The 22,985-nt window shown below is 33.9% G+C and overlaps 4 protein-coding genes across 4 annotated transcripts; 2 read left to right on the top strand and 2 right to left on the bottom strand.

Annotated features, from left to right (window-relative positions):
- Positions 1–31: 31 nt before the first annotated feature.
- On the top strand, positions 32–1,076 carry Triagg1_9983 (uncharacterized protein; the record flags this gene model as incomplete). The annotated part of the gene is made up of 3 exons (XM_062905000.1): positions 32–125; positions 229–569; positions 642–1,076. The coding sequence occupies 3 exons, from the start codon at positions 32–34 to the stop codon at positions 1,074–1,076; spliced, it is 870 nt and encodes a 289-aa protein (XP_062751091.1).
- A 1,704-nt stretch (positions 1,077–2,780) lies between these two features.
- On the bottom strand, positions 2,781–4,277 carry Triagg1_9982 (uncharacterized protein; the record flags this gene model as incomplete). The annotated part of the gene is made up of 2 exons (XM_062904999.1): positions 2,781–4,025; positions 4,113–4,277. 2 exons carry the CDS (start codon positions 4,275–4,277, stop codon positions 2,781–2,783), a joined length of 1,410 nt encoding a protein of 469 aa, XP_062751090.1.
- A 1,453-nt stretch (positions 4,278–5,730) lies between these two features.
- Positions 5,731–7,552, top strand: Triagg1_9981 (uncharacterized protein; the record flags this gene model as incomplete). Its single annotated transcript, XM_062904998.1, has 2 exons — positions 5,731–6,792; positions 6,851–7,552. The coding sequence occupies 2 exons, from the start codon at positions 5,731–5,733 to the stop codon at positions 7,550–7,552; spliced, it is 1,764 nt and encodes a 587-aa protein (XP_062751089.1).
- Positions 7,553–8,163: 611 nt separating this feature from the next.
- On the bottom strand, positions 8,164–9,927 carry Triagg1_9980 (uncharacterized protein; the record flags this gene model as incomplete). Its single annotated transcript, XM_062904997.1, has 1 exon — positions 8,164–9,927. The coding sequence occupies one exon, from the start codon at positions 9,925–9,927 to the stop codon at positions 8,164–8,166; it is 1,764 nt and encodes a 587-aa protein (XP_062751088.1).
- Positions 9,928–22,985: the final 13,058 nt, after the last annotated feature.

Genomic DNA, 22,985 nt, shown 5'->3' with positions numbered 1-22,985 from the left:
GAGTTCTATCTATTATGACTTCCAATCGTCAATGGGTCGAATTCCCAACCCTCGATGGTCTGATCCTCCGAGGATGGCTTTTTCCAGCTCAGACCCGTGGACCTGCTATTATCATCAATCCCGGGGTAAGTAAATACTTCTCAATCTTCTTAAAATGCTTTGAATATCCGAGGTTATAAGACTGACACGATTTCTATACCGTCGTATACTAGTTTAACTGTGTAAAAGAGATGTTTGTACCTGAAGTTGCAGAGCAGTTCCAAAATTCCAACATCACGGCGTTAATCTATGATACTCGCTCTCTGGGGCAAAGTGACGGAGAGCCAAGGAACGAGGTGGATCCTACAATGCAAGTGTCTGACTTCTCAGATGCACTGAGTTTCATGAAAACTCTTCCCATTGTCGACCCAGCTATGATAGGTTTTTGGGGCATGTCCTATGGTGCCACTGTTGCGTTATGTGCTGCCTCGCTGGATGAGAGAGCCAAATGGTGCATTGCAGTGTGTCCCTTGGTCGAGCCCAAGCCAAGACAAGATATGCTAGCTCGAGTGCTGAGGAAGACTATGAAGGTAAGGGGTTGGAAGTGATGTAGTTGATTGACTTATAGGCATGCAACTGATCAAATGACATGTATAAAATAGGATCGAGAATCCAGAATCTTAGGCAACACGCCTACTTTTCTTCCCGTGTTGACAGAAAAGCGAGAGAATCCCGCCGGGATGGGGATGGATGTCGATGATGCAGGATTCGAATATATGATGAACGTAAAGGACCACGGTGCGCCTAACTACGAGAACCAGACGACCTTGCAAACATACTACAGGTTGATCAGCTGGCAGCCGTTCGAGGTTATGAGATATCTCCATGTCAGACCCTCCCGCGCTTCCATTCTGATGATTATCCCCGAGAACGATCTGATGTCTCCCCCAGAAACGCAGATCAAGTGGTTTGATAGCTTTCCGACGCCGAAGAAGATGCATGTTGCGTTGGGAAAGGGTCACTTAGATGTATTGAGTGGGGACGACAGTCAGGTGTTGGCTGACTTACAGGTCAAATTTGTATTAGATATTAATTAGGCTAAATATCGAGTTGCAAGAATGACTTGAGCAACAAGGTTGTTAATTAGTAACTGCCAGTTTAGTTAGTTAACTAAAGAAAACTCAATTAATCTGAGCCAATTTTAGCTAATAGTATACTTGTGGTTAATTAGCACTCTCAACTAACAATCTCATTCAAAGTGTTCAAGCAGCATTCGTGTATCTTTCCAGCCCTAAGCCAATCAAAATGTGATCGAATTCAGGGTACATCCGTTATACATAAAAATACACGCGGGAATTAGCTTCTTGGATCTTGTCTATACTTACGGGTACTCAGGAATTAATTTAGCAATCCTGCCTAGAATTTTTGAACATTAAGAATTGTAGTTTTACAGTACTATGCTCTTTACTCTCTCCTCTCGCTGTTTCTAGAGCAGGTCACTCTGTGATGGGATTTAAATTATAACTGACTGCAAGATACATATTACAGGCCATTAACTATTACACCAAATAGGCCAAAAGATTAGGCTAATAATCCCAATCGTAGCGATTGTTTTAATGGAACCAGCTATCTTCTAAAGGACCCAGCTATTACAGTGAACTAGGTCATAATATACATCAACGGTGTGGTCAGAATTTTGCCCGGAGATGTAACGCAGTAGGGCTGCTAGCCCCTCCTTGTATTACATGCGTTTACGGGTATTCTTTAAGAACCTGGCATCCCAACGCTTCGTAAACAAACTGATGACTGTGCATACAATCCCAGCAGTATCCTGGTTTTGTTTTGCTTATTTAGCTAAAGTGGTTAAGCGCCTTTGATAATGGTTTTACTTGAGTACCCCTTAGGGAGGGTATAAGAAAGCGCTGCGATAATGTTGATATTGCAGTCGGTTTACTTTCGCCGAATACTACTAGATCGGCTCTATTTTCTGGCCGAATGCTACTGCGTGTGCTATAATATTTACTGCACCCTGCTTAAGTATGATTACTGTCTTACCTGCATTATCCTACCCAAGTAAGACAACTGTCTTCCCTGCAGGAGATACTACTTCCAATATAAGTATTAATAAATAAATTAATATTGAGATATATCATTGTTTTGTTTATTTGTTTTTTCGTTTGTTTCATTATCAATCGTTCACTAAGTATGTAGACGCATAAATCCGCAATCGGCAATAGGACTATAGAAGCCGGGAACTAGCCCTTCGTTCACTTCACTCCAGGGGTTACAAAGGGAAAGATTGTGTTGGGACAATCGGTGGGTGTTTCGGGCGGCCAGTAGGGGTCCGCTTCTTCGACGAATTGTTGCAATCTCTTGTGTCAGTTCCTTCCGACGAGGAAGTAGTCTTCCGGGGTGCCTTCTGGCATCTCGAGTAGGAGTTGGACCGTGAGTCTGCATCCGGCCACTTGCTTTCTTGTCTCTCCCGGCAGTTACATTTGTTCTTTATCTCGTGGTTGAACCTGTCTTGAACGCTCTGTAAGTTTCCGTGACCTGACCTTTCCGAGTACAAACGGTGTAGGAGGCCTCCGTTAAGGCTGAGTTCTTCCGGTAGGTTGTGTAGTTTTAGGCGCTATCCTTTGCAGCTCTTGAGCATAGTGTTATGCCAGTGCCTCTCCCAGAGGTGCTTTCCCATCTCTGTGGCCCATTTGTTTATATGTGTTATGGTAACTACATACTGAGGGTCATTAATATCAAAGCAAACAAACAAACAATTTATTCAATTCGCTTCCTTCCGCTATTCTCTAACTCGTCGAAGCATAAATACGCTCAGTTTCCTTCTTCATCAAAGGTTCGAACTTATTCCAAAGTTTCGCCGTCAGTGTAATGTTCACCCAGTAATTACCCACAGCATCTTTTCCTAATATTATCATCCCATTCATAAAATTTGGCGTCGGCCAAGCTGCGAAGATCCGGGGCAAGCCGCTTCCCACTTGCCCAGTATTATCTCTTGCTACATCTCCGGCTTCTGCGCCAGAAAAGGTTGTGGCCCAAAAGTTGGATTTGGACCAGTTCGTAACAAACACGAGGGAGGTAGATGCGCTACCGAACAGAGGGAACAGCTGCTGCGGCGAGTTTCGAAGTAATGACGCGTACGCCTCTATTTGTCCTCTGGTTCTCGCTTTCAGAATGGAGTCCCGGACTGCACAGGCAATGTAGCTCACGTTCTTTTCCAGAACGTCTTTAACAGTGATCATGGCTGTTGCAAAGCCTACCGCGTTGGGGAGGAACCCTGCGATTTCGGGAAGGGGATTCGGCTGTAGCGCAGACCGATAGGAGACCGCGTTGTTGATCAACACAGATCTGTCTGATGGCGTGGAGGTTTGGGAGGATATTAGCAAACGCGCCCACCATGCACTTATCAAGTCGCCGTCGGTGAGAAACTCGGGCTTGTGTCCCTGGCCAGAGTAGTCTAGATTGGCCTCCGCGTGTGCCCTGTAATTTTTGAGAAACGCAGCCGGGAGACACACGGCTCTTGTTTCCCACCCGGAGAATATGCCCCCCAAATTCTCGTAGGTCAACTTGGCCAGAGACCCCAAGAATGTCATCCTCTGGGACTCGAGATAGTGCGGTTCAGGTGGATTCCGACCAACGTCAGCCAAGTGATCCACGTTGGTACTCATGATGTTTGGAACGCCTGCAGGATCGCTTCTCAACATCGCAGTCCATGCTTGCACGATCAAACCCATCCCCGTAGCATCACATAACGTATGATGCCAGCGGAGAATGATAGAAGTAGCGTCCAAGAAAGAGACGACGTGCAGCCCGAGCTGTTTATCCAGCCGCTTCCCAAAGCCCTCCACTGAGAGACAAAGTGTGTCTTGAATATCTGTTATAGTACCGAGGACAGTGGGCACAGTTGGTGTTCCAAGAAGCTTGGCAACCTTGGGGTGCTCAAATATTCGGCTTTTTTGTACGGTATGCATATACTCAATGGGTGAAACTGAGTCATCTGGGTTTTCAGATTGGCATAGAATCATCCGGCCATTCTAGAACGAAAGAGTAATCAGCATCGAATTCTAACTCCGCCACTTCACAATGGCAGATAAGTTATTGTATCTCAGTTTATGACTTACCCGCGTCTTTCGCTCTGCACTGATCCTATTCCAATGCTCTGATCTTACCAGTGCTTCTAATGTGCTATGAAGCCTCTCGGCATCAAGAATGGCGTCAAAGACAAGTAATAGGCTGACGTTGACGGATCGATTGACGAAGTTATCGTCGAACGCTGACAATTCCATGGCGTCTTTAAATTACCGTCTGGGAATCCAAAAGGGTCTTCGAGGAATTAGTCTTTCCAGTGAGTAAAAAAGAGAGAGAGAGATGGTCTTGTCCCGGGAGGTTGCATCATGACACAGAGATTTACTATGCTTTAATAGCTATCTTGCGTGATAAGAGGAACGGTTGAAGACTGCTTGAGTTGGAATAAAAACTTGCCTGACTATCCCCTGACATCTCTGGTCAGCGTACAGCACGGTTTGTCAGAGTAGGTCAGCAGTAAGCTGATACTGAGAGGAACCCCCCAGTCAGCGTCAAATGGCCTAGGTAGTATAGAGTACTACTTGATAAAGAGATTTAATAGCAGAGAGTATACTTTACGTGCATTTATTTTATTAATTTAATATAAGTTACTGGTTACATAGTAAGTTATTTACTAAAGAATATAATAGAGGGAATAATAATAGAAATATAAATATTAAGAGGAATATTTATTTAATAATAATTTTATATTATAGTAAAGTAAAACTTGATTAAATATTAAGAAAAAAGAATTCTATTTGTATTATATTGTATGTTAAATTTTGATAATAAACTTAAATAAAAAATAGTTTTAAGCATTTTTAGTATTATTTAAATATTAAAATATTATTATTCAGAATATTATATAATAAATCATTTACTTTAATTAAATTTATATGTTTAATTAAAACCTTGAGATTTTATAATATATTATTAAATAAAAGTAAATTATATTTTATATTATCTTTATTTGTATTTATTCTCATAATTATAAACACTCATAATTATAAACAAAGTCAATTTTATTAATATTAATATATTATACACAATCCTATATTTATATCCTTTTGGTACTTGAGTATACTATACTAAAAGCATATGGCATTATACCTAACGTTATACAATCCTAGATCTCCTTAAGGTTCCAATGCCCTTGACTCACAGTAAGTTACTAAAGTAGAACCAACTGGTATACTAGTATTATATTAAAGGGCCTTCCCTCGGAGTTAGTTACTCCGAATACCACCGCATATACTTCAATATCTACTCTACCCCTGCTTGATGAAGATCATCGGCTTATCTACCGGGATTATTACTTATAACATTACCAGTTGCCTTACTAAATTAGTAATAAGATGTGAATAATAAAAATACAATTGCGACAGAGGACCTTTAGTAAGAGGGAATGTTGTATTCGAGCTTAATCAAGGGGAGTAGTTGGCCCTTGCAAAAGCATAAGCTCGGATATGTATTTGATAAATTAAAATTTGTCAATATTGTAATAATAGTAATCAATACTTGGCAACAGCAACTTATTCAGCTTAGGTTGTGCTGGACGATGACACAAGACTAATATAAATTAGATGTCCCGAAACTTCAACTCCTTTTTTTTCAACTTATATTCCGCTACTTTAACTCTCACCTCTTCGAGTTATTCACAAATAATACTCCATAATGGATATGTTGGACAAGCTCTCTGTAGCGAGTCAAAGCTCACTCGCCCTTTATGCAATTGCCATAACCGCCTCCTTGTATCTGTTCTATCTATGGCTACTACCTAAGCCCATTCCCGGCATTCCATTCAACAAGGAGGCCAAAAGTTCCTTATTGGGTGATATCCCCGCCATGGTTAAACATTCTATGAAGACTCAGGAGCTTCACGACTGGATGGCAACACAGAATGTTAAGCTTCAATCACCCATTATACAACTCTTTGCTCGACCGTTCTCTAAACCATGTGTGGTCGTAGCCGACTACCAAGAGTCGAAAGATGTCATGGTGCGGCGCACCAAGGAGTTTGATAGGTCTTACTATTGGAGCGAGGTTTCAGGAGGAATTATGCCCGAAAGTCATATCTTCAAAAGATTCGGCGACAATCTCTATAAACGACAGAGCAGATGGGTGCAAGGGCTTATGATGCCTGGGTTTCAGAAGAATGTTGTTGTTCCTCATATGTATAATGTTTGTCTGGACTTTATGCGACTCTGGGAGGAAAAGTCCAGGCTTGCCCAGGGTCACCCCTTCGCCGCCGCGCACGACGTGTATTATGTGGCCCTTGACGCCATCTGGACCGTTGTATTTGGAGAGGCTCCTGGCATACAAACCGTTACAAGAGCTCAAGTAGAGCTACTCGAGGGAATAGAAGCCTTACCACTACCTCAGAACAAAGACGCGGAAGTGGACCTGCCTCGAGCACCGGTCCCCGAAACCCTTCAGTCCGTTATCGATATCACGGAGAGTTATGAATCAACTATCAGGTCTCCCTGGCCCAGAGTCTCGCACTGGATTTTGAGACAAACTTCCAGCACCTGGAAGAGGGCTTTCAAGATTAAGGAGAATTTTATCAAGAACGAGATAGCGAAAGCGATCAACAGACGTCAAGCCGGGTCAGGGAGCTCGGCCATACCCACTGCCAATATTAAATCTGCCATCGATGATATGATCGATAAAGAAGCAGTTATGGCGGAGAAAGAACACAGACGGCCCGAGATTATTTCTAGGAGTTTTTTTGACGAGGTATGCAATGCTCCACCCGAAGAGTTCGAACGGCCCATATTAACCTACCGATCATTAGATCCTGACAGTCCTCGTCGCCGCACATGACACTACCGGGACAGTCATTACTTGGGCCGTCAAGTTCTTAGCTGATTACCCCGAAGTCCAAGATAAGCTTCGAGCCGAACTCCGCGCCATATACCCCGAAGCCAACGCTGAGAAAAGGTATCCCACCTTTGAAGAGATTCGCGGTATTAACTGTCATTACCGAGATGCTGCTATTGAAGAGATTATTCGATGCTCTCGCGCTGAATCCGCCCTTGCCCGTACTGCTATGGTTGACGTGGAGCTGCTCGGCCACCGAGTCCCCAAAGGTACGGAAGTCTTTTTTATGGGCAACGGCCCTAGCTTTTTTGCGCCTGCATTTCAAATCGAAGACTCCCTACGCAGTCAGTCTTATCTCACCAGCCAGAAAAAGGGTAAAGTCTCCAGCTGGGATCCAAAGCATCTGGACGTGTTTGACCCTGAACGATGGCTGGTGGAGGAGAATGGTCAGAAGGTATTTGACAGCGCAGCGGGACCATTGCTTACGTTTGGCCTTGGGCCAAGAGGCTGTTCCGGACGAAACATGGCTTCCTCAGAATTGAAGATCTTCATAACACTACTCATCTGGAACTTTCAGCTTGAAGAATGTCCTGAGAAGTTGAGTGGATATGGCGCGATAGATAAATTAGTGCATGCTCCTAAGCGATGCTATGTTAAGCTCACCAAAGCTATGTAAAATATTTAAATCATGTTCACAAAAGTTGTATTTATGGCATTTGATGGAGATTCATGATGGTCGAAAGGACACGTAAACGCATGGAGCTTCCTTAACCATAGATCGAAAAGGCGCCCTCACTTTTCTAATCTATAGATTGAAAAAGCTTGCAACCACCAATTTTTCACAATATTCAAGCTTTTACTCACAAATATAATATCTATTTCTCAAAGTGCGAGCTCTAGACGGGCTAAACGAGAGCGAAGCCCAAGTCCTAGTGATCAATGACTGGAGGAGATAAAGCTACAAAGCTTATCTTCAAAACGCCAACAACACCAAAGGACACCGCAATGAATTGTAGGGCTAAGCCATCCAAATAAACTCCAGAAACAGCTCCATCAAAGCCGTCGAATTACATCATCACAACCTTCTCAAAAACGACCGACCTCAGCCAATAGTTTAGCTTCAAGAATTAGCCAATGGTATGGATTTAACAATTATAATACGCTTAACAACCTCTTTACTATATATCCACAGAGGTTGTAAACTCTGCTACTCCATTATGGCTCGCAAGGTTCCCGTGAGCTTTTTTGGGACCTTCGCTTCAATTATAATATACATCTCCATAGCAGCTATTGAGCATTGGTACCAATCTCCATGTACTTCTCCCTCTTCATGAAACACGCACTGATTAGCATCAATGCACCCGCCACAACCACAAGTATATACGCATCACTAATCGCCTTCACGATTCCCTCCACAACCCTCTCACGCACCTCTTGGGTGACGCTTGTGAGAATCGTTGACTTCGCGCCCGCCAGCGCTGCATGGATATCCTTGGCCGAGAAGCCCAGGCCATGCAGCGCATCGCTTACAAGCTGGAAACCCACGTTCTGGAACACCGCGCCCGTGATGGTCAACGCGATGAGCATCCCGCCAAGCTGCGCGATGCTGATGAACCCAACCGCGTCCGCGATACGATTGACTCCCGTCTTCGACTGCGCAACGGTGAACGCCACCTGCTGCGCGAACCCGGCGCCGAACCCGACTAATACGCTTAGGCCGTATATGGTCGAGTTGGGCGTCGTGGTGTGCTCCATGCTGTACAGCAGGCTGCCCCCGAGTATGAGTAAAATGCCGCTGACGAAATACCAAGGCATGTAGTAGCCGAAGCGCGGCATCAGCGCGCCGTTGACCATGGTTGCGAAGATGGTGATGGCGATAAGGGGGAGCAAGCGAACCGCGGCTTCGATGTTGGAGTCGCCGTGCACGAAGCCGAAAAACAGGGGGATATAGTACATAGGAATGAAGAGGGAGGTGGAGGCTGCGGAGGTAACTATAAAAAGCAGTACCATGGTGCGGCTGCGGAGGAAGTCGATGGGGAAGATGCGACGTTCTGGGGTGGTGAATATGGAGAAGGTTTGTTGGATGGCGAAGGCAACGAGGATCACGCCCAAGACGACGAACATGGCGATGGTGCGGCCGTCTCCCCAAGCCCACTGGGTGCCGCCGAAGGTCGCGGGCAAGACCAAGCAGGCGTAGATCGCGGCGTTGAGGACGACTCCGATCCAGTCGATATTCTTCACTTTGTTGCTCCAGGTCTTCCCTGGTTGCGGATCGAAGGGCTCGAGGATGAAGACGTAGACGGGGGAGCAGACGGCAAAAATGAGAATGTTGATGTAGAACGCCCAGCGCCAGGTGGCTGAGCTGTTGGCGAAGGCCCCTCCGATGATGGGGCCGAGGACAAATCCGACTCCATTGATTAGGCCGCAGAGGGACATGTACAACGGCCTCTCCTGTAGAGAAGTGTTGATGGAGATGATGTTGAGGACGCCGAGGTACGTGCCTGCACCACCGGCGCCAGCCCAGATACGACCTATGATCATCGCATTCATGCTTGGCGCACCACCACAGAGAGCTGATCCAGCCTCAAACATTACCATGCTGACGATGAAGACCCATTTCACGTCAAAGTCACCAAAGGCCCGTCCAATGCAGAGGATCGACGCGACGCTGCCGAGCGGAAAGCCGACGCCGAGCCAGGAGAGCTTCTCGACAGCTCCAAACGCTTCGATAACGGGGGCTTGGATGTCCGCTACTATAGTTCCATCGAGGCCGAACAAGAAGGCGCAAGAGTATAGGGAGAAGCACACAAGGAACCAGCGGAAGCCGGAATAGTTTCTCACAGTAGCTACCTGCTCTGGAGAGGTTGTACTGGGAGCGGTAGTATCTTTTTCTAGGTCATGAGGGAGTCCAGATGCATTGTGAATTGGTTCAGTTGCAGAGCTATGTTGTTCTTGCCCGGCTTCGTATTCACGACTGACGTCTACTTGTTTGCTGGTGAGATCACTGTCGGAGCTTAGGGGTAATGGCGTGGTTTTTGTTGAAGCAGCCATTGCAAATTGATTAGAGGTTTCGCTTGTTTGGCGATGCTCGGCAAGGTTGTGATCTGAATTCCTCTATAGAAAAGGAGCACGGAGGCTTATCTTCTGAGAAACAGAGAAATCTTCTTGATGAAATTAACATTATCACAGTAGTGATCACCTCAATATTTAAGAGATAGTTGAGTAGCAATACTTGTAGCATTTCTAAGCAGTAGCGGTGTGTGAGGGGTAAAGTGTAACCTTGAGGCCTTCAAAGATGTGTGTACGTTCCGTAATTCCGTGACAGACCATGGATATAATAGCGAACGTGCTATTACCTGCAATGTAAATGCAATAGGAGGGTTGTCCTATCATTGGCAGGCATGAGGTTTGTGGATAGTTTTCCCATCAACACATTACAAATGGACTAGTGTATAGGTACAACTACAGGCATAGCTATCTATGGAAAGAAAGAATATATATATAATAAAACATTTCTATTTATATTTCTTGGTGTATTCATAATATACTTATTGTATTTATAAACTCACCTATATCATAACACAATGTAAGCAAGAACCATATTAATATAACATAATATTTATAAGTAAAACTTATTTACATAAATATACCATTTGCTCCAGTTGGCCTAACATTTACTCTATATGTAATACTACTGCACATTTAACACACTGATATAACCTTGCCTGTCCTAGTGGGTGTATGTGTTCGACGCTGAGATACTGCGGGTCATCAAATATGCATGTAATCGCTGGGAAGCCGGTCCCTGTTGCTTAGCCTCTAGGGCCTCGGCTCGGGCAGTTCCTTACAACTAGCAGTAGCGTGGCCACTAGATCAGTCACCACGGGTATGGCGGCCCGCCGGTGCTGGGTGGGAGATTTGGGTTCAGGGTCTGGTGCTGGTGGTACTGCGGTTGCTCCGTTAACGTACCTTGATACTGTAAGACCTCGCAAAACTCGTTTGTAGGTCTCCCCATAGTTATACCCTGTTTAATTGAGAGAAGTAATAGGCTAACGTCCTTAAGTTAGTATGACACCTTATATACAACGGCCCATAAACGAGTTTTGCGAGGTTCTACAGTAATAGTGGCTGATCCCCGTTAGTGCCTTAGATACACAACTGATATGTTACATTAAAGTAAGACAATGCAATCCACAATCGATTGTGAAGTTGTACTTTTGCAAGAATCTTTGTCTGATACTACTGTATTACCTTGTAAAATTCGTTGGTGGATACCTTTAGATTTAAACCTTGCAGACTAATTTTAGAATAAGCATATAGCATTGTAAGAAAACAGGTCCATTAGGCTATGCTATTATAGGTTAAGAAACAGCTTATTAAGTAAGCAACTTTACTTAGTATAATGAATTTATAGAGATATAATAAACTGGTGCCTATATATTAGTATAAATAGTGCTTTTCCTAAGGGATAAACCTTAGAGAGGTTTTATAGTTTATGTTAGCGGAGCGATTAGGTTAGTTAATAGGTAATTTTGTTATTAGCTAATAATATAAATAAGAGTAGAGGTCTAGGTTTTAATTTAATTATATTATAAACGCTATGGCTGTAATAATAACTAGCTATTTAAGTATTTTAATAAGTAATATAAAGTAAACTTATATATTTAATTATATATTTTAGAGTTAAGTAGAATTAATTATAATTTTAATTAATTTATTTATATATTAATTAAAATTAATATTAATTCCTATTAACTACTTTCTAATTAGCTATGCAGCCTAATGTTAATTTAAGAGCGCCTATTCTATAGGCCTTTTATTATAATTATAAAAGCTAGGTTATAATATAATTCTCTTTTTTTTATTAGTTTTATCCCTAAGATTAGGTAATTTAGTATATAAGTATTTATACTTTTACCTATAGGTGTTTTTTTTTATTTTATTACCTATTTATTACTAAAATAACTTTTTATATTTAAAAATTTACTAATTTAGCTAATATAAAAGGAAAAAAAAAGAAACTTAATAGGAGTATAGTATTTACTACTTTTATATTATTATAATTTATTAAAATAAAACCCTGTTTTTATTATAAAAAGAAAGGATTTTAGTATTTAGCTTTTAAGGTTAACTTAAGTTATTATTTAAAGTGTATTAAGGATTATAAATTTTATTATAAGGTATTTTTTATATTTTAATAATTATTATATATTTTTTATTAGCGTAATTAGCTTAATAGTAAGGTTAAAGTTATTAAAAAGAAAATTATAAATTTTATAGCTAAAGTTATTTATTTTTAGAAATAATATAAGGAATAGTTTAAAAAGGCAGTATATATAATGTCTTAGGGTATTAATAATTTAGCAGAGCTAGAGTAATTAAAAAGGAAGGAGTATAAGGCAAAGGCTGCTTTTTAAGCTGTATTTTTATTATTTAATTTAATTAATTTTGTAATTATAGGTTCTGTAGTTAATACTATTGATTAGGGTGCCTTTGACTTTTTTTTATTAGACTTAGGTTTTAATAAAAGTTGTTTATAAGGTTTTTTAAGTATTTAAGGTTTTTAATAAGTTATTATAAATTTTTTATTTTATTATAGCTTTTTTATTTTATTAGGTATTTTATTTATTAGGTATTTTTATTAAATTTTATTATTTTAAGTTTTTTAATTTTATATTTAAGTTTTTTACTTTAAATAATAATTTTATCCTATATAACTTTACTTATTTTTTTATTTACTAGTGTTTTTTTTAGTAGTAAGATATAAAAATTTAAATATATAGTTCTTTTTTATTATCCTAGGGTAAGTGGAAGATTTATTTTATAGTTAATAGGTTTAATTTTCTTTATAACTTTATAAAGTCTAAGTTTTTTAAAGTTAAGTTTATTACTTAGCCTATTAGTTTTAATATTTAGTTATTTATTATTTTATAAGTGCTAGAGTAAGTAAACTATATTCCCCTTTTTAAAGGTTAGTTTTTTAATTTTTTTAGTATTTATAAATTTAGTTATTTATTTTTTAATAAATTTAAGTTATATTTATAATTTTTAATATAGTTTCTTAAGTTTATTTATTATAATAATAGTTTTACTAGTATTTTCTTTTTTAATAGGAGGTTAGTGTAGATTTAGTTTAAACTTATAGTTTACGTAAAATAGTAAGTAATTTATAGATTTTACTAGTATATTATTATAAAATACTTAGGCAGTTAATAAGTATTTTACTTAATTATTTTAATTAAAGTTAATATAATATTATAAGTAAGTTTTAATAATTTAGTTAATTTACTTAGTTTATTTATTTATTTAGGGGTAGTAAGCTATACTAGCTTTATGTTTTAGTTTAATTTTTACTATAAGTAATTATTAGAATTTTAATATAAATATTAATTTTTTATTAAAGATAATTTTATTTAGTAGTTTATAGTAGGCGTAAATATTTTAGAAAAAAATATAAGCTAGGTTTTTTATAAAGTTTTTCTTAGTAATTAAGATAAAGTAAGTTATTTTTAAGAGTTAGTTAACTATTATAAAAATACTATTTTATATTTTATTAGTTATAGGTTTTTTAGAAAGTAAAAGCTTAATAATATAGTTAAATATTATAGATTTTTAATTTTTTACTAAAATTAGTAAGGGTTATAGTTTTTTATAAAAAAGATAGCGTAATACCTTGGCTTATTTATATATTATATATTTAAATATAACTTTTTGTATTTATTTTTTAATATTTTTAAATTTAAAGTATTATATAACTTACTAGGTAATTTTTTATATTTTATAGTATTTATTAAGCTTGTGTATATAAATTGATTTTATTATTTTACTTTATAAGTTTTTTAGTATTTAAATAAGTTTATTTAGTATTAGGTATTTAGTATTTATAAAAATGCCTTTTAGGTATTATTTATTTTTTTAGTTTTTAATATATTTTTTTATATTATTAATAATTAAATTATTTATTTTAATTTAGTATATTATATTAATTGATTTAATTATAAGATTTTTATATTAGTTTTTTTTTAATACTTAGGCTTTAACTTTTAGGATTTTTTAAAAGTAATTTAGGTATTTACTAAATATATTAGTATATTTATTATTTAAATTATTATAGTATTTAATAATAAGTTTAAATTTAAAAAGTTATTTATAATATTTAATTTATTTATAAAATAGTTTTTATATTATTATAAAGTAAGTAATATTTTAGTAATTTATAAAAATAATAATTAAAAATTAGCTTTTTTTATAATAGTATTTTTAATACTACTTACTAAGTATTTAATATATAATTATAAACTCTTTATTATAAATAAGGTATTTAAGTTTTAGTTTATTTAATTTCTTAAAGAAGTAAGTAATAAGCCTAAGTTTTTTCTTAGGTATATTATTTAGTTATTAAAGTATTTTACTAATTATATAATCTAAGGTATTAGTTTTAATTATAATAGGTTTATTAAGGTTAAATATTATAAGTACTAGGGCGGTAATAAGGGCTTATTTAAGGTATTTAAAGGTAATTAAAGTATTTTATATTAGTTTAAATTTAATATCCTTTTTAGTTAAGTTTATAAATAGTATAGTAATTTTTAAAAAGTTTTTAATAAAATATTAGTAGTAATTAATAAGTTTTAGAAAGCTTTATATTTACTTAACGTTTTTTAGGGGTTTTTAGTTATTAATTACTTTAAGTTTTTTAGGGTTTATTTAGATTTTTCCTAGGGTAATAATATATCTTAGGAATATAACCTTCTGTGTGTAAAAGTTATATTTTTTAGGTTTTATTAGGAGTTAGTTATTTTAGAGTATTTATAATACTTTTTTAATATATTTTTTATATTTTTTTAGGTTTTTAAAGTAAATAAGAATATTATTAAGGTATATAATAATAAAATAATTTATATAGTTTTATAATATATAGTTAATTATTTTTTAAAAGAATACTAGGGCGTTTATAAGTCTAAAAGGTATTATTTAATATTTATAAAGTTTATACTTAATATAAAAGGCGGTTTTTTATTTATTACTTTTTTTAATTTAAATAAGGTTATATACTTTTTTAAGATTTAATAATATAAAGATTTTAGCTTTTGTAAGCTAGTTTTTAATTTCTAAAATTAAAGGTAGTAGTATAATATTTTTTTTAATTATTATATTTAATTATTAGTAGTTTATAATAAGTTAAAGTTTTCTATTCTTTTTAGGTATAAATATAACTAAATATTTTACTAAGGATTTAGAAAGTTTAATATAGCTTTTTTTTAGCTAGTCCTTAATTTATTTATTAAGTATTTTAAGCTTAGTAGCACTTAGGTTATAGATTTTATTAAATATTAGGACTTTATTATTTAGGAGTTTAATTTTATAATCCTATTAATTATATTTTAGTAATTTAGTATTAAGTTTTTTATTAAAAACTTTTATATACTAAAGGTTTATTAATATATTTTTTAAATATTCTAGGGTATTTTAGTTTTAGTAGTATAGATTTTTAACTTTTTATATAATTAAGTTAAGGAATTTAAGTTATTTTTTTTTTAGTTTTTTAATATATTTAACTATTTTTAGGAATTTTTATAGTTCTATAGTAGGTATTTGTTTTATAACTGTTTTTATTTTTATATATTTTTATATTTTTTTTTTATTTAATATAGGGGTTTTTAATTTTATTATTAGGGATATTATTATATTTTATTAATCCTTTTAATTTAGTTATAGTTTTACTAAAAAATTAATTAGTTAGGCGCAGGGTTATTATATTATATAGCTTTCTTTTTAATTAATATTAAGGTTATATAACTTTAGTTAATTATATCTTAAGAGTATATTATATTTTAAAATATTAATAATATTAAATTTTAAATAATCTAAGATTTTACTAAATTAAATTTTAAAGTAATTAGTTTTGCAGTTAATAGTTTTATTATTATAAATAAAAAGTTATTATTTAATATTAGTAAGCGTATATAGTTTCTCTTTTTTATAGTTAATTAACTTTAGGCAGTTAATAAATTAAGGTATAATATAGTTTATTATAGCTCCTAAGTTTATATAAACTATAATTAAGTATTTTTTTAAAGTATTAGGTATTTAGAATTTTTATAGTTTTTGTTTTAAAATAGTATTTAAGTTATAGTAAATTATATTATTTATATTATTATAATAGTTATTATTATAGGAGTTAATAATTATATTATTTAAATTTAAGGTAATTTATTCTAGTTTATTATTTTAAATATTATAGTATTTACACTAAGTATATTTAGGTTAAGGGATATTTCTGGCAGTAAGCTTATAATACTTTTAAAATTTATTTTAGTTAATTTTTTATAATTTATTATTAATACTATATTTTATAAAGTTAAACTTTTATTATTTTAGATTATAGGTAATATATATAAGGGTGTGTTATTAACGTTAGTGTTTTTTATAATAGTTTTTATTATAAAGTGTAAACTTATTTTATTTATATTTTATAATTTTATAATCTTTATACTATTTTTAAAGTTTAAGTATAATATATTATTTATATAATAGGAGTTTATAATTAACTATATTAGCTTTATTATATTAATTTATAATTAAGATATTATTAATATAATAAAGGGCTAATTTTAGTACTTTAGCTATTAGGTATTTATTTATATAATTTTTAATATATTATTAAAACTAGTTTTTGGGTAATTTAGTTTTATTAAAGGTAGTATATAGGTTAATTTATTTAGTTTAATTTTATTATTTTAGGAGTTTTTAATACTTTTTAAGTTTTTTTTATTAAATTATTTTATTATAGTATTTATTTTTCTTAATAATGCCTTTAAGTTTATATTAGTTTTTAAAGCGTTTTTAATCTACTATAGTTATTTTATAAGGGTAGTAGATATTTTTGGGTTTTACTAACTTATATTAGTTATATATATATTTTTTAAGGTTATTTAGTTTTTTCTAGGTTATCCCTTTATAAGGGTTATATTATATTAGGGGTATAGTATTTAAGAGATTTTTATTATATTATTATATAGCTTTATTTTATTTTTATTTATAAATAACTTTTTTTTTATTTTTAAAGTTAAGTAAGTTTTTTTATTTTATTATTTTATTATTTTTTAAGTATAGTTATATAGCTATAAGTTTTATATTATTAAGGGCTTACTGGATTAGTATCTAGGTATAGCTTATGCTTTTTTAGTATTAGTTATTTATAAGTGTAATATATTAGTTTTTAATTTTTATTATTTTTTCTTAGGTAACTTTCTTAAGTATATTTAAGGTTTAGGTATTAGTTAGTTTTTTAAGGAATTAATTTAATTTTTACTTATTACTAAGGTATATTTAGTATTTATTATTATAATATACTAAGAAGTATAATATATTATAGTTTACTAAGGGTTATATAATATTAATAGCTTAGTTTTCCTTAGGTTTTAAGATAAGGGTGAATTTCTTATTATTATTTTTTTTTAAAGCTTAATAGTATTTTTTTATATATTTTTTTTTTTTATAATTATAATATTTAATATTTTTATATTATACCTTAATAATACTAAGGTTTATAGGTTCTAGTTTTTTATTATTATATAATATAATATTTTATTTTTTTCTTTAGTTAATATTATTACTAAAGTAGAAATACTTAGGGATTATTTTTTATATATTTTTTTTTTATTTATATTTTTTATATTATTTAAATAAATATTTATTAATATAGGTAGCTTTTTTAAAGAGTTTATCTAAAGTATTAAGTAACTTATTTTAGTATAATTTATTTTTAATATTAGATTTTAGTTTTTAATAGTAGAGTATATATTATACTTTATTATTTAGGTTAGTTTTTGCAGCTAAGTATATAAAAGCGGCTATATATTTAGTATATAGTTTAGTTTATTTAATTTATAGGAGTGTTTTTTTTACTTTTTTAGCTTTATTAATTTTTTTATATAGTTTCTTAAGCTGTTTTTTAAAGGTAGTATAATTAGTAAATAGTTTATTAGTGTATTATTTTTTTAGTTTTTAAGTTTATTTAAAATTTCTAAAATATAGTTTAAATTAGTTTTTAGCAGTTTTAAATAAATAGGTTTTTATAGTTTAAATTTTTATAATATTACTGGCTATAGTAGTTAAAAAGTAGCTAAAGTAGTTTTTTATATTTATAAAGAATTTTTAAATTTACTTAGGGTTTTTTTTAAATTTATTTAGTAATAGTAATTTAATAATTTCCCTAGGTTTTTATTAATATACTATAGGGGCTAGGTTTATTATAAGGTTTTTTACTAATTATTATTTTTAAAAAGTTATAATAATAGCTACTTAAGCAGTAATAGTTTTAAGTAGTTTTACTATTTATTTTTTAAGTATTATAAAGTAGTTATTAGCTTTATTTTAGTTAGTAAGTAATTACAGAGTTATTATAATATCTTTAGTAATATTTTTAAAATTATTTTAAATTTTAATATTACTATTATAATTATTTTAAGCTTTACTTTTATAATTAGTATTATTATCTAAGACTTTAAAGTTTATAAGCTACTAAGTTTTTAATATTTTATTACTTATAGGTCTAAGGTAACTATTTAAATAAGAGTTATTATTATATAATAAACTAGTGCTTATATATTAGTATAAATAATACTTTTCCTAAGGGATAAACCTTAGAGAGGTTTTATAATTTATATTAGCGGAGTAATTAGGTTAATTAATAAGTAATTTTATTACTAATTAATAATATAAATAAAAGTAAAGGTCTAGGTTTTAATTTAATTATATTATAAATACTATAGTTATAATAATAACTAGCTATTTAAGTATTTTAATAAGTAATATAAAGTAAATTTATATATTTAGTTATATATTCTAAAGTTAAGTAGAATTAATTATAATTTTAATTAATTTATTTATATATTAATTAGAATTAATATTAATTTTTGTTAACTGCTTTCTAATTAGCTATGCGGCCTGATATTAATCTAAGAGCGCCTACCCTATAGGCCCCTTGTTGTGACTATAAGAGCTAGGTTGTGATAGGAGAGTATTTATTAATAAAGTCAAGGTATTTAGTACTATAACCTAGTAGGTGTATTAAGTATAAATATTTAACTTATTAAGCGCTTATAAATTTATATTTAGCTTACAGTAATTTAGCTTAGTAAGGATTTTAAAAAGTAAAACCTTTAAGTAATAATAGTAATACAAGAATTAAATTATTAAGAAAGCTCATTATTATAATTTAAATAAAATAAATAAACTTAATACTATTTAAAAAATATTTTAAATATTTTCTTTAATTAATAACTAATATTAAATATAATTTTAAGTTTAATTTTATTTATATAATAATTATGATATCTAATTATTTAATTTATTTTCTTTATTAAAATATAATAAAATTATAATTTATACTTTAATTTATATAATTGTTTTATAAATTTATAAGTATTATATAATTATTAACTTTATACATTATATAACTAGTCTTACTATTATTACTACTTTCTGTATAAGCTTTCTGTTTACTGTTTTGTTTTCTTATGCTTACTCAAAAGTTATTTCTAAAACTCAAAGACTAAGTACATGCATATATAGTACATATCGTAATTTTTGCTTCTTTCGCATGTATCCTATTACAACTGACTGGCTGTCTGTCTGCGTTCTACTGCCGCTCCTTCATTTGCACTTTACACTTGACTTATATCTTGCCCCAGGTATCATAAGTATGACACCATCTTCCAGCAAGAAGCAGAGGCAAGCATGCCAAGAATGCCAGCGACGCAAATTACGATGCGACGGTAAACAACCGCGATGTTCCACCTGCGAGAATGCCGACATAAAATGCAACATCGACCGTAACCGTGCACCCCGCGGACCCAAGAAGGGCTATCTCACGGCTTTGCGGAACAAGATTGGTATGTCTCGCGTATTGTACTCGGCCCAACAATGAAGAAGCTGCCAGCAAATGACTTGGGCTCAGAACCATTAATTGTCATGAACTGGCGCTGGATACTTTCGCATTTTTTGTTCATTGAGACTGATAGCACTAGATATACTCGAAAGCCGTCTTCGTGAACAAGAACAGCGCCATCCCGAGTGGTCGGAGGATCTAGAGTATGGCGACGAAATGCTCCATACGATTGCATCACATCCACCTGTAACTCTTGACCGTCTAGATGATTCTGGGCCACATGTGGATCTTCTCACAATGCACTCGACTCCTCTGGGATTGGAGCCAGACACATCTCTCAGCTCCTATTCTAGCATCAACCTAGCGTCAACGACAATGATCCTTTCGTCAGATCATACACCAGCACTATCCCTATCGGAATTCAGTACGAGTAGTAACCTACACACTACTTATCCTATGCAAGATGAGCTGTATGAGACACCTCCCTCCTGCATAGCGGGTTGCCCCAAATCTTGTCTTCATGGCAACTATGCGGTTGCTATATCGACTAACTTCTGGAAAAGGGACCAGTTATACTTTGACAGAATACATCCCGCTGTTCCCATACTGCACCAACGCAGGTACCTTTCATGGTCAAGGCTCTCTGAAAAGACGAGATCGCGTATCTGCCTTCAACATGCCGTCTGGGTAGCAGCATCGCTCATGTCAGCACAGTTTCAGCACCTGCAGCACACACTCTACCCAGAAGTTAAGAGGCTTCTTGCTACTACAGCTCCAGTAAAGATCGCTGGTGGGCAGGGTCCTGTAGTTGATGTTGAACTAGTCCAGGCGTGGGTCCTAACAACCACTTTCGAGTTCATCAGGATGAATTACCATGAAGCATGTCTTAGTGCAGCTCACACATTTCGACTTGCACAATTAATGGGACTACATGAAGTTGACGTTCTGAATAATATACCTGTTATGAACGAAAGTGATTTTATTATAATAGAAGAAAAACGCAGAGTTTTCTGGATGGCTTTTACGTTGGACATCCTCCTTGGTATACACAACGATCTACCTCTGGCAGTAAATGAGCACACGGTAAGCTAGCGGTACCCCTATAACACTTACATTATCCTTTATGTTGTTCACTACACCCAAGCTTCGTTCTAAAATTAGATTTCAGATTACGACCCTTCTTCCCGTACCAGACCACGAATTTCAGAATGGTCAACTAATAGAGACTGGCTTTCTCCACGACTTACTTGCCAAGCCTAGCAAGACGGTCAAATCGACCAAATCGACATTTAATGAATGCATCATGCTTGCGGCACTGTGCGCGCGGGCATCTTTTCACTCACAGAAAAACAATTATTTTCTATTCGCCCATGAAGATGGTGACAACGTTGACTGGCGAGAATGGCTGTATAATACCCTGATTCTGCGCTTACAAACTCTGGAAGAGGACTACCCTAATCCAAAGAACTCATCCGACCCGTCATTGCTATTTGTTAACCTCTTGGCTCAGGCGTCAATCATCTATCTTTTTGGCGATTCTCAGTCTTTAGAGTGGCAAACTGGGAGTCCGAATTGTCAAAACTTGCTGGAAAACGAATGTCAGCAACTGGCGATTGATGCTGCACAGTGTATGGTAGAACTTGCCCGTTCACTCACAGACTTTCCCGTCCATAAGGTATTGAACGATCACTACCTTTTCCAAATCATAGAACAGTTATATACTGATGCTTGAGCCTTAGATTCACTCCCTTACTCCGATACCTTTATCTCTTGGCGTTAGATTCCTAACTACTAGAAGCTCGAATTTTATAGCTGCCAATCTCTTGCAGGAGCTGTTGGACATACTGCGTCGATTAACCAGTGTCAGTAACGCAGAACAAAGTTAAATAGATATTGAAGATAAACCTGAGTTAGATTGAGGGACTGTTTATCCACTATCCAACCTAGTGTAATTACTATCCAAAAAAGCAATATACAAATTTATAATAAGTACTTATACTTTAAAATATTATCCACTATAATAGTATATATTAATAATAACAAAGCTAATATAGAAGCTTAGTATGTGACAAGCTGAGCTCCTATATGGTTAGTAAAAGAGGGATTCCCAAGGGACAAACCTTGTACTAGGTTTATGTTGGCGGATAGGCCAGGCTGGACTGGCAGGCAATGCGCAAGGAAGTAACGGGGTGTTCACATAACTAGTAGATAATACGTTCGTAGTATAATCAAGCGTTATTCTGTATTCACAACTGGCTATTTAAACTATTCTAAACGAGCGTGGAGAAGTTGAAGTTATATACCCAGTTGAATCTGGGCTCGTACGGCTCGTGTGACGAGCATGAAGAGCATGAGCTCGCTGAGCTTGTCGAACGAGTGAGACGAGCGAGACCTGATTGGTCGTGCGGATTATGATTAATCCGGTCGTGCCTAGTTGGTAGGCCCACTGTCGCGACCTTAAGTGTTAGATCGTGACATAGTACTTAAATACTTTCTTTTTATTCTTCACTTTTTATAATATTATAATAAAAATCTTAATTAAATATATATTGCATTTGTTTAGCTACTTTTGGAAATAGGACTTTTTTTAAGTCACAAATACTATTTAAAGTATAAGAAAGAGGCAGATTACTAAGGAAAGTAAGGGCTTAATGGGCCAATGAATAACACTGAGCAAGTGGTAATAAAGTGGCATATTAATAATTGACGCAAAGTAATGCTTGTATATTAGCATAAATATATCGCTATAAAGGCTTATACTTTGCTATTATTAAAGAACCCTGCCTGTTATAACCTAGCTAGTAATAAAATTATTTATTAAACTAACCTAACTTATCCACTAATCTGAACCTTAGAACTATCTGGGATTTATCCCTTGGAAACAGCTAACCTATAGTGCATGTAGGCCCCGGTCTGCCACACCGCCGCCTCTATTCATGGCCGGCTTAAAGATCATTCCATCACCATATATATATAATCGGTAACTACGTTATTTATCTTTTTTTACCCCTTAAATACAAGTTGCGAATCTTCGAGATTCCGACTTCGTTGTCATTTCAGACCTCAGCAGTGGCAAGGTTAAGTAAGGTAGCGTATTAGAGCGAGCCACGTACCAACCTCCGACGACGACTGCATATGCCAATAAGACAGACAGAGGAAAGCGTTATTCAGCAGTGCATCACCCCCTGAGCCTGTGCTTTGCAGGTAAATGGGA

Source organism: Trichoderma aggressivum (assembly GCF_033847375.1).
Source record: "Trichoderma aggressivum f. europaeum strain CBS 100526 chromosome Unknown scaffold_062, whole genome shotgun sequence".
Lineage (NCBI taxonomy): Eukaryota > Fungi > Ascomycota > Sordariomycetes > Hypocreales > Hypocreaceae > Trichoderma > Trichoderma aggressivum.
Note: the sequence above shows the minus strand (reverse complement) of the source record. Positions and strands in the feature narration are given on the sequence as shown.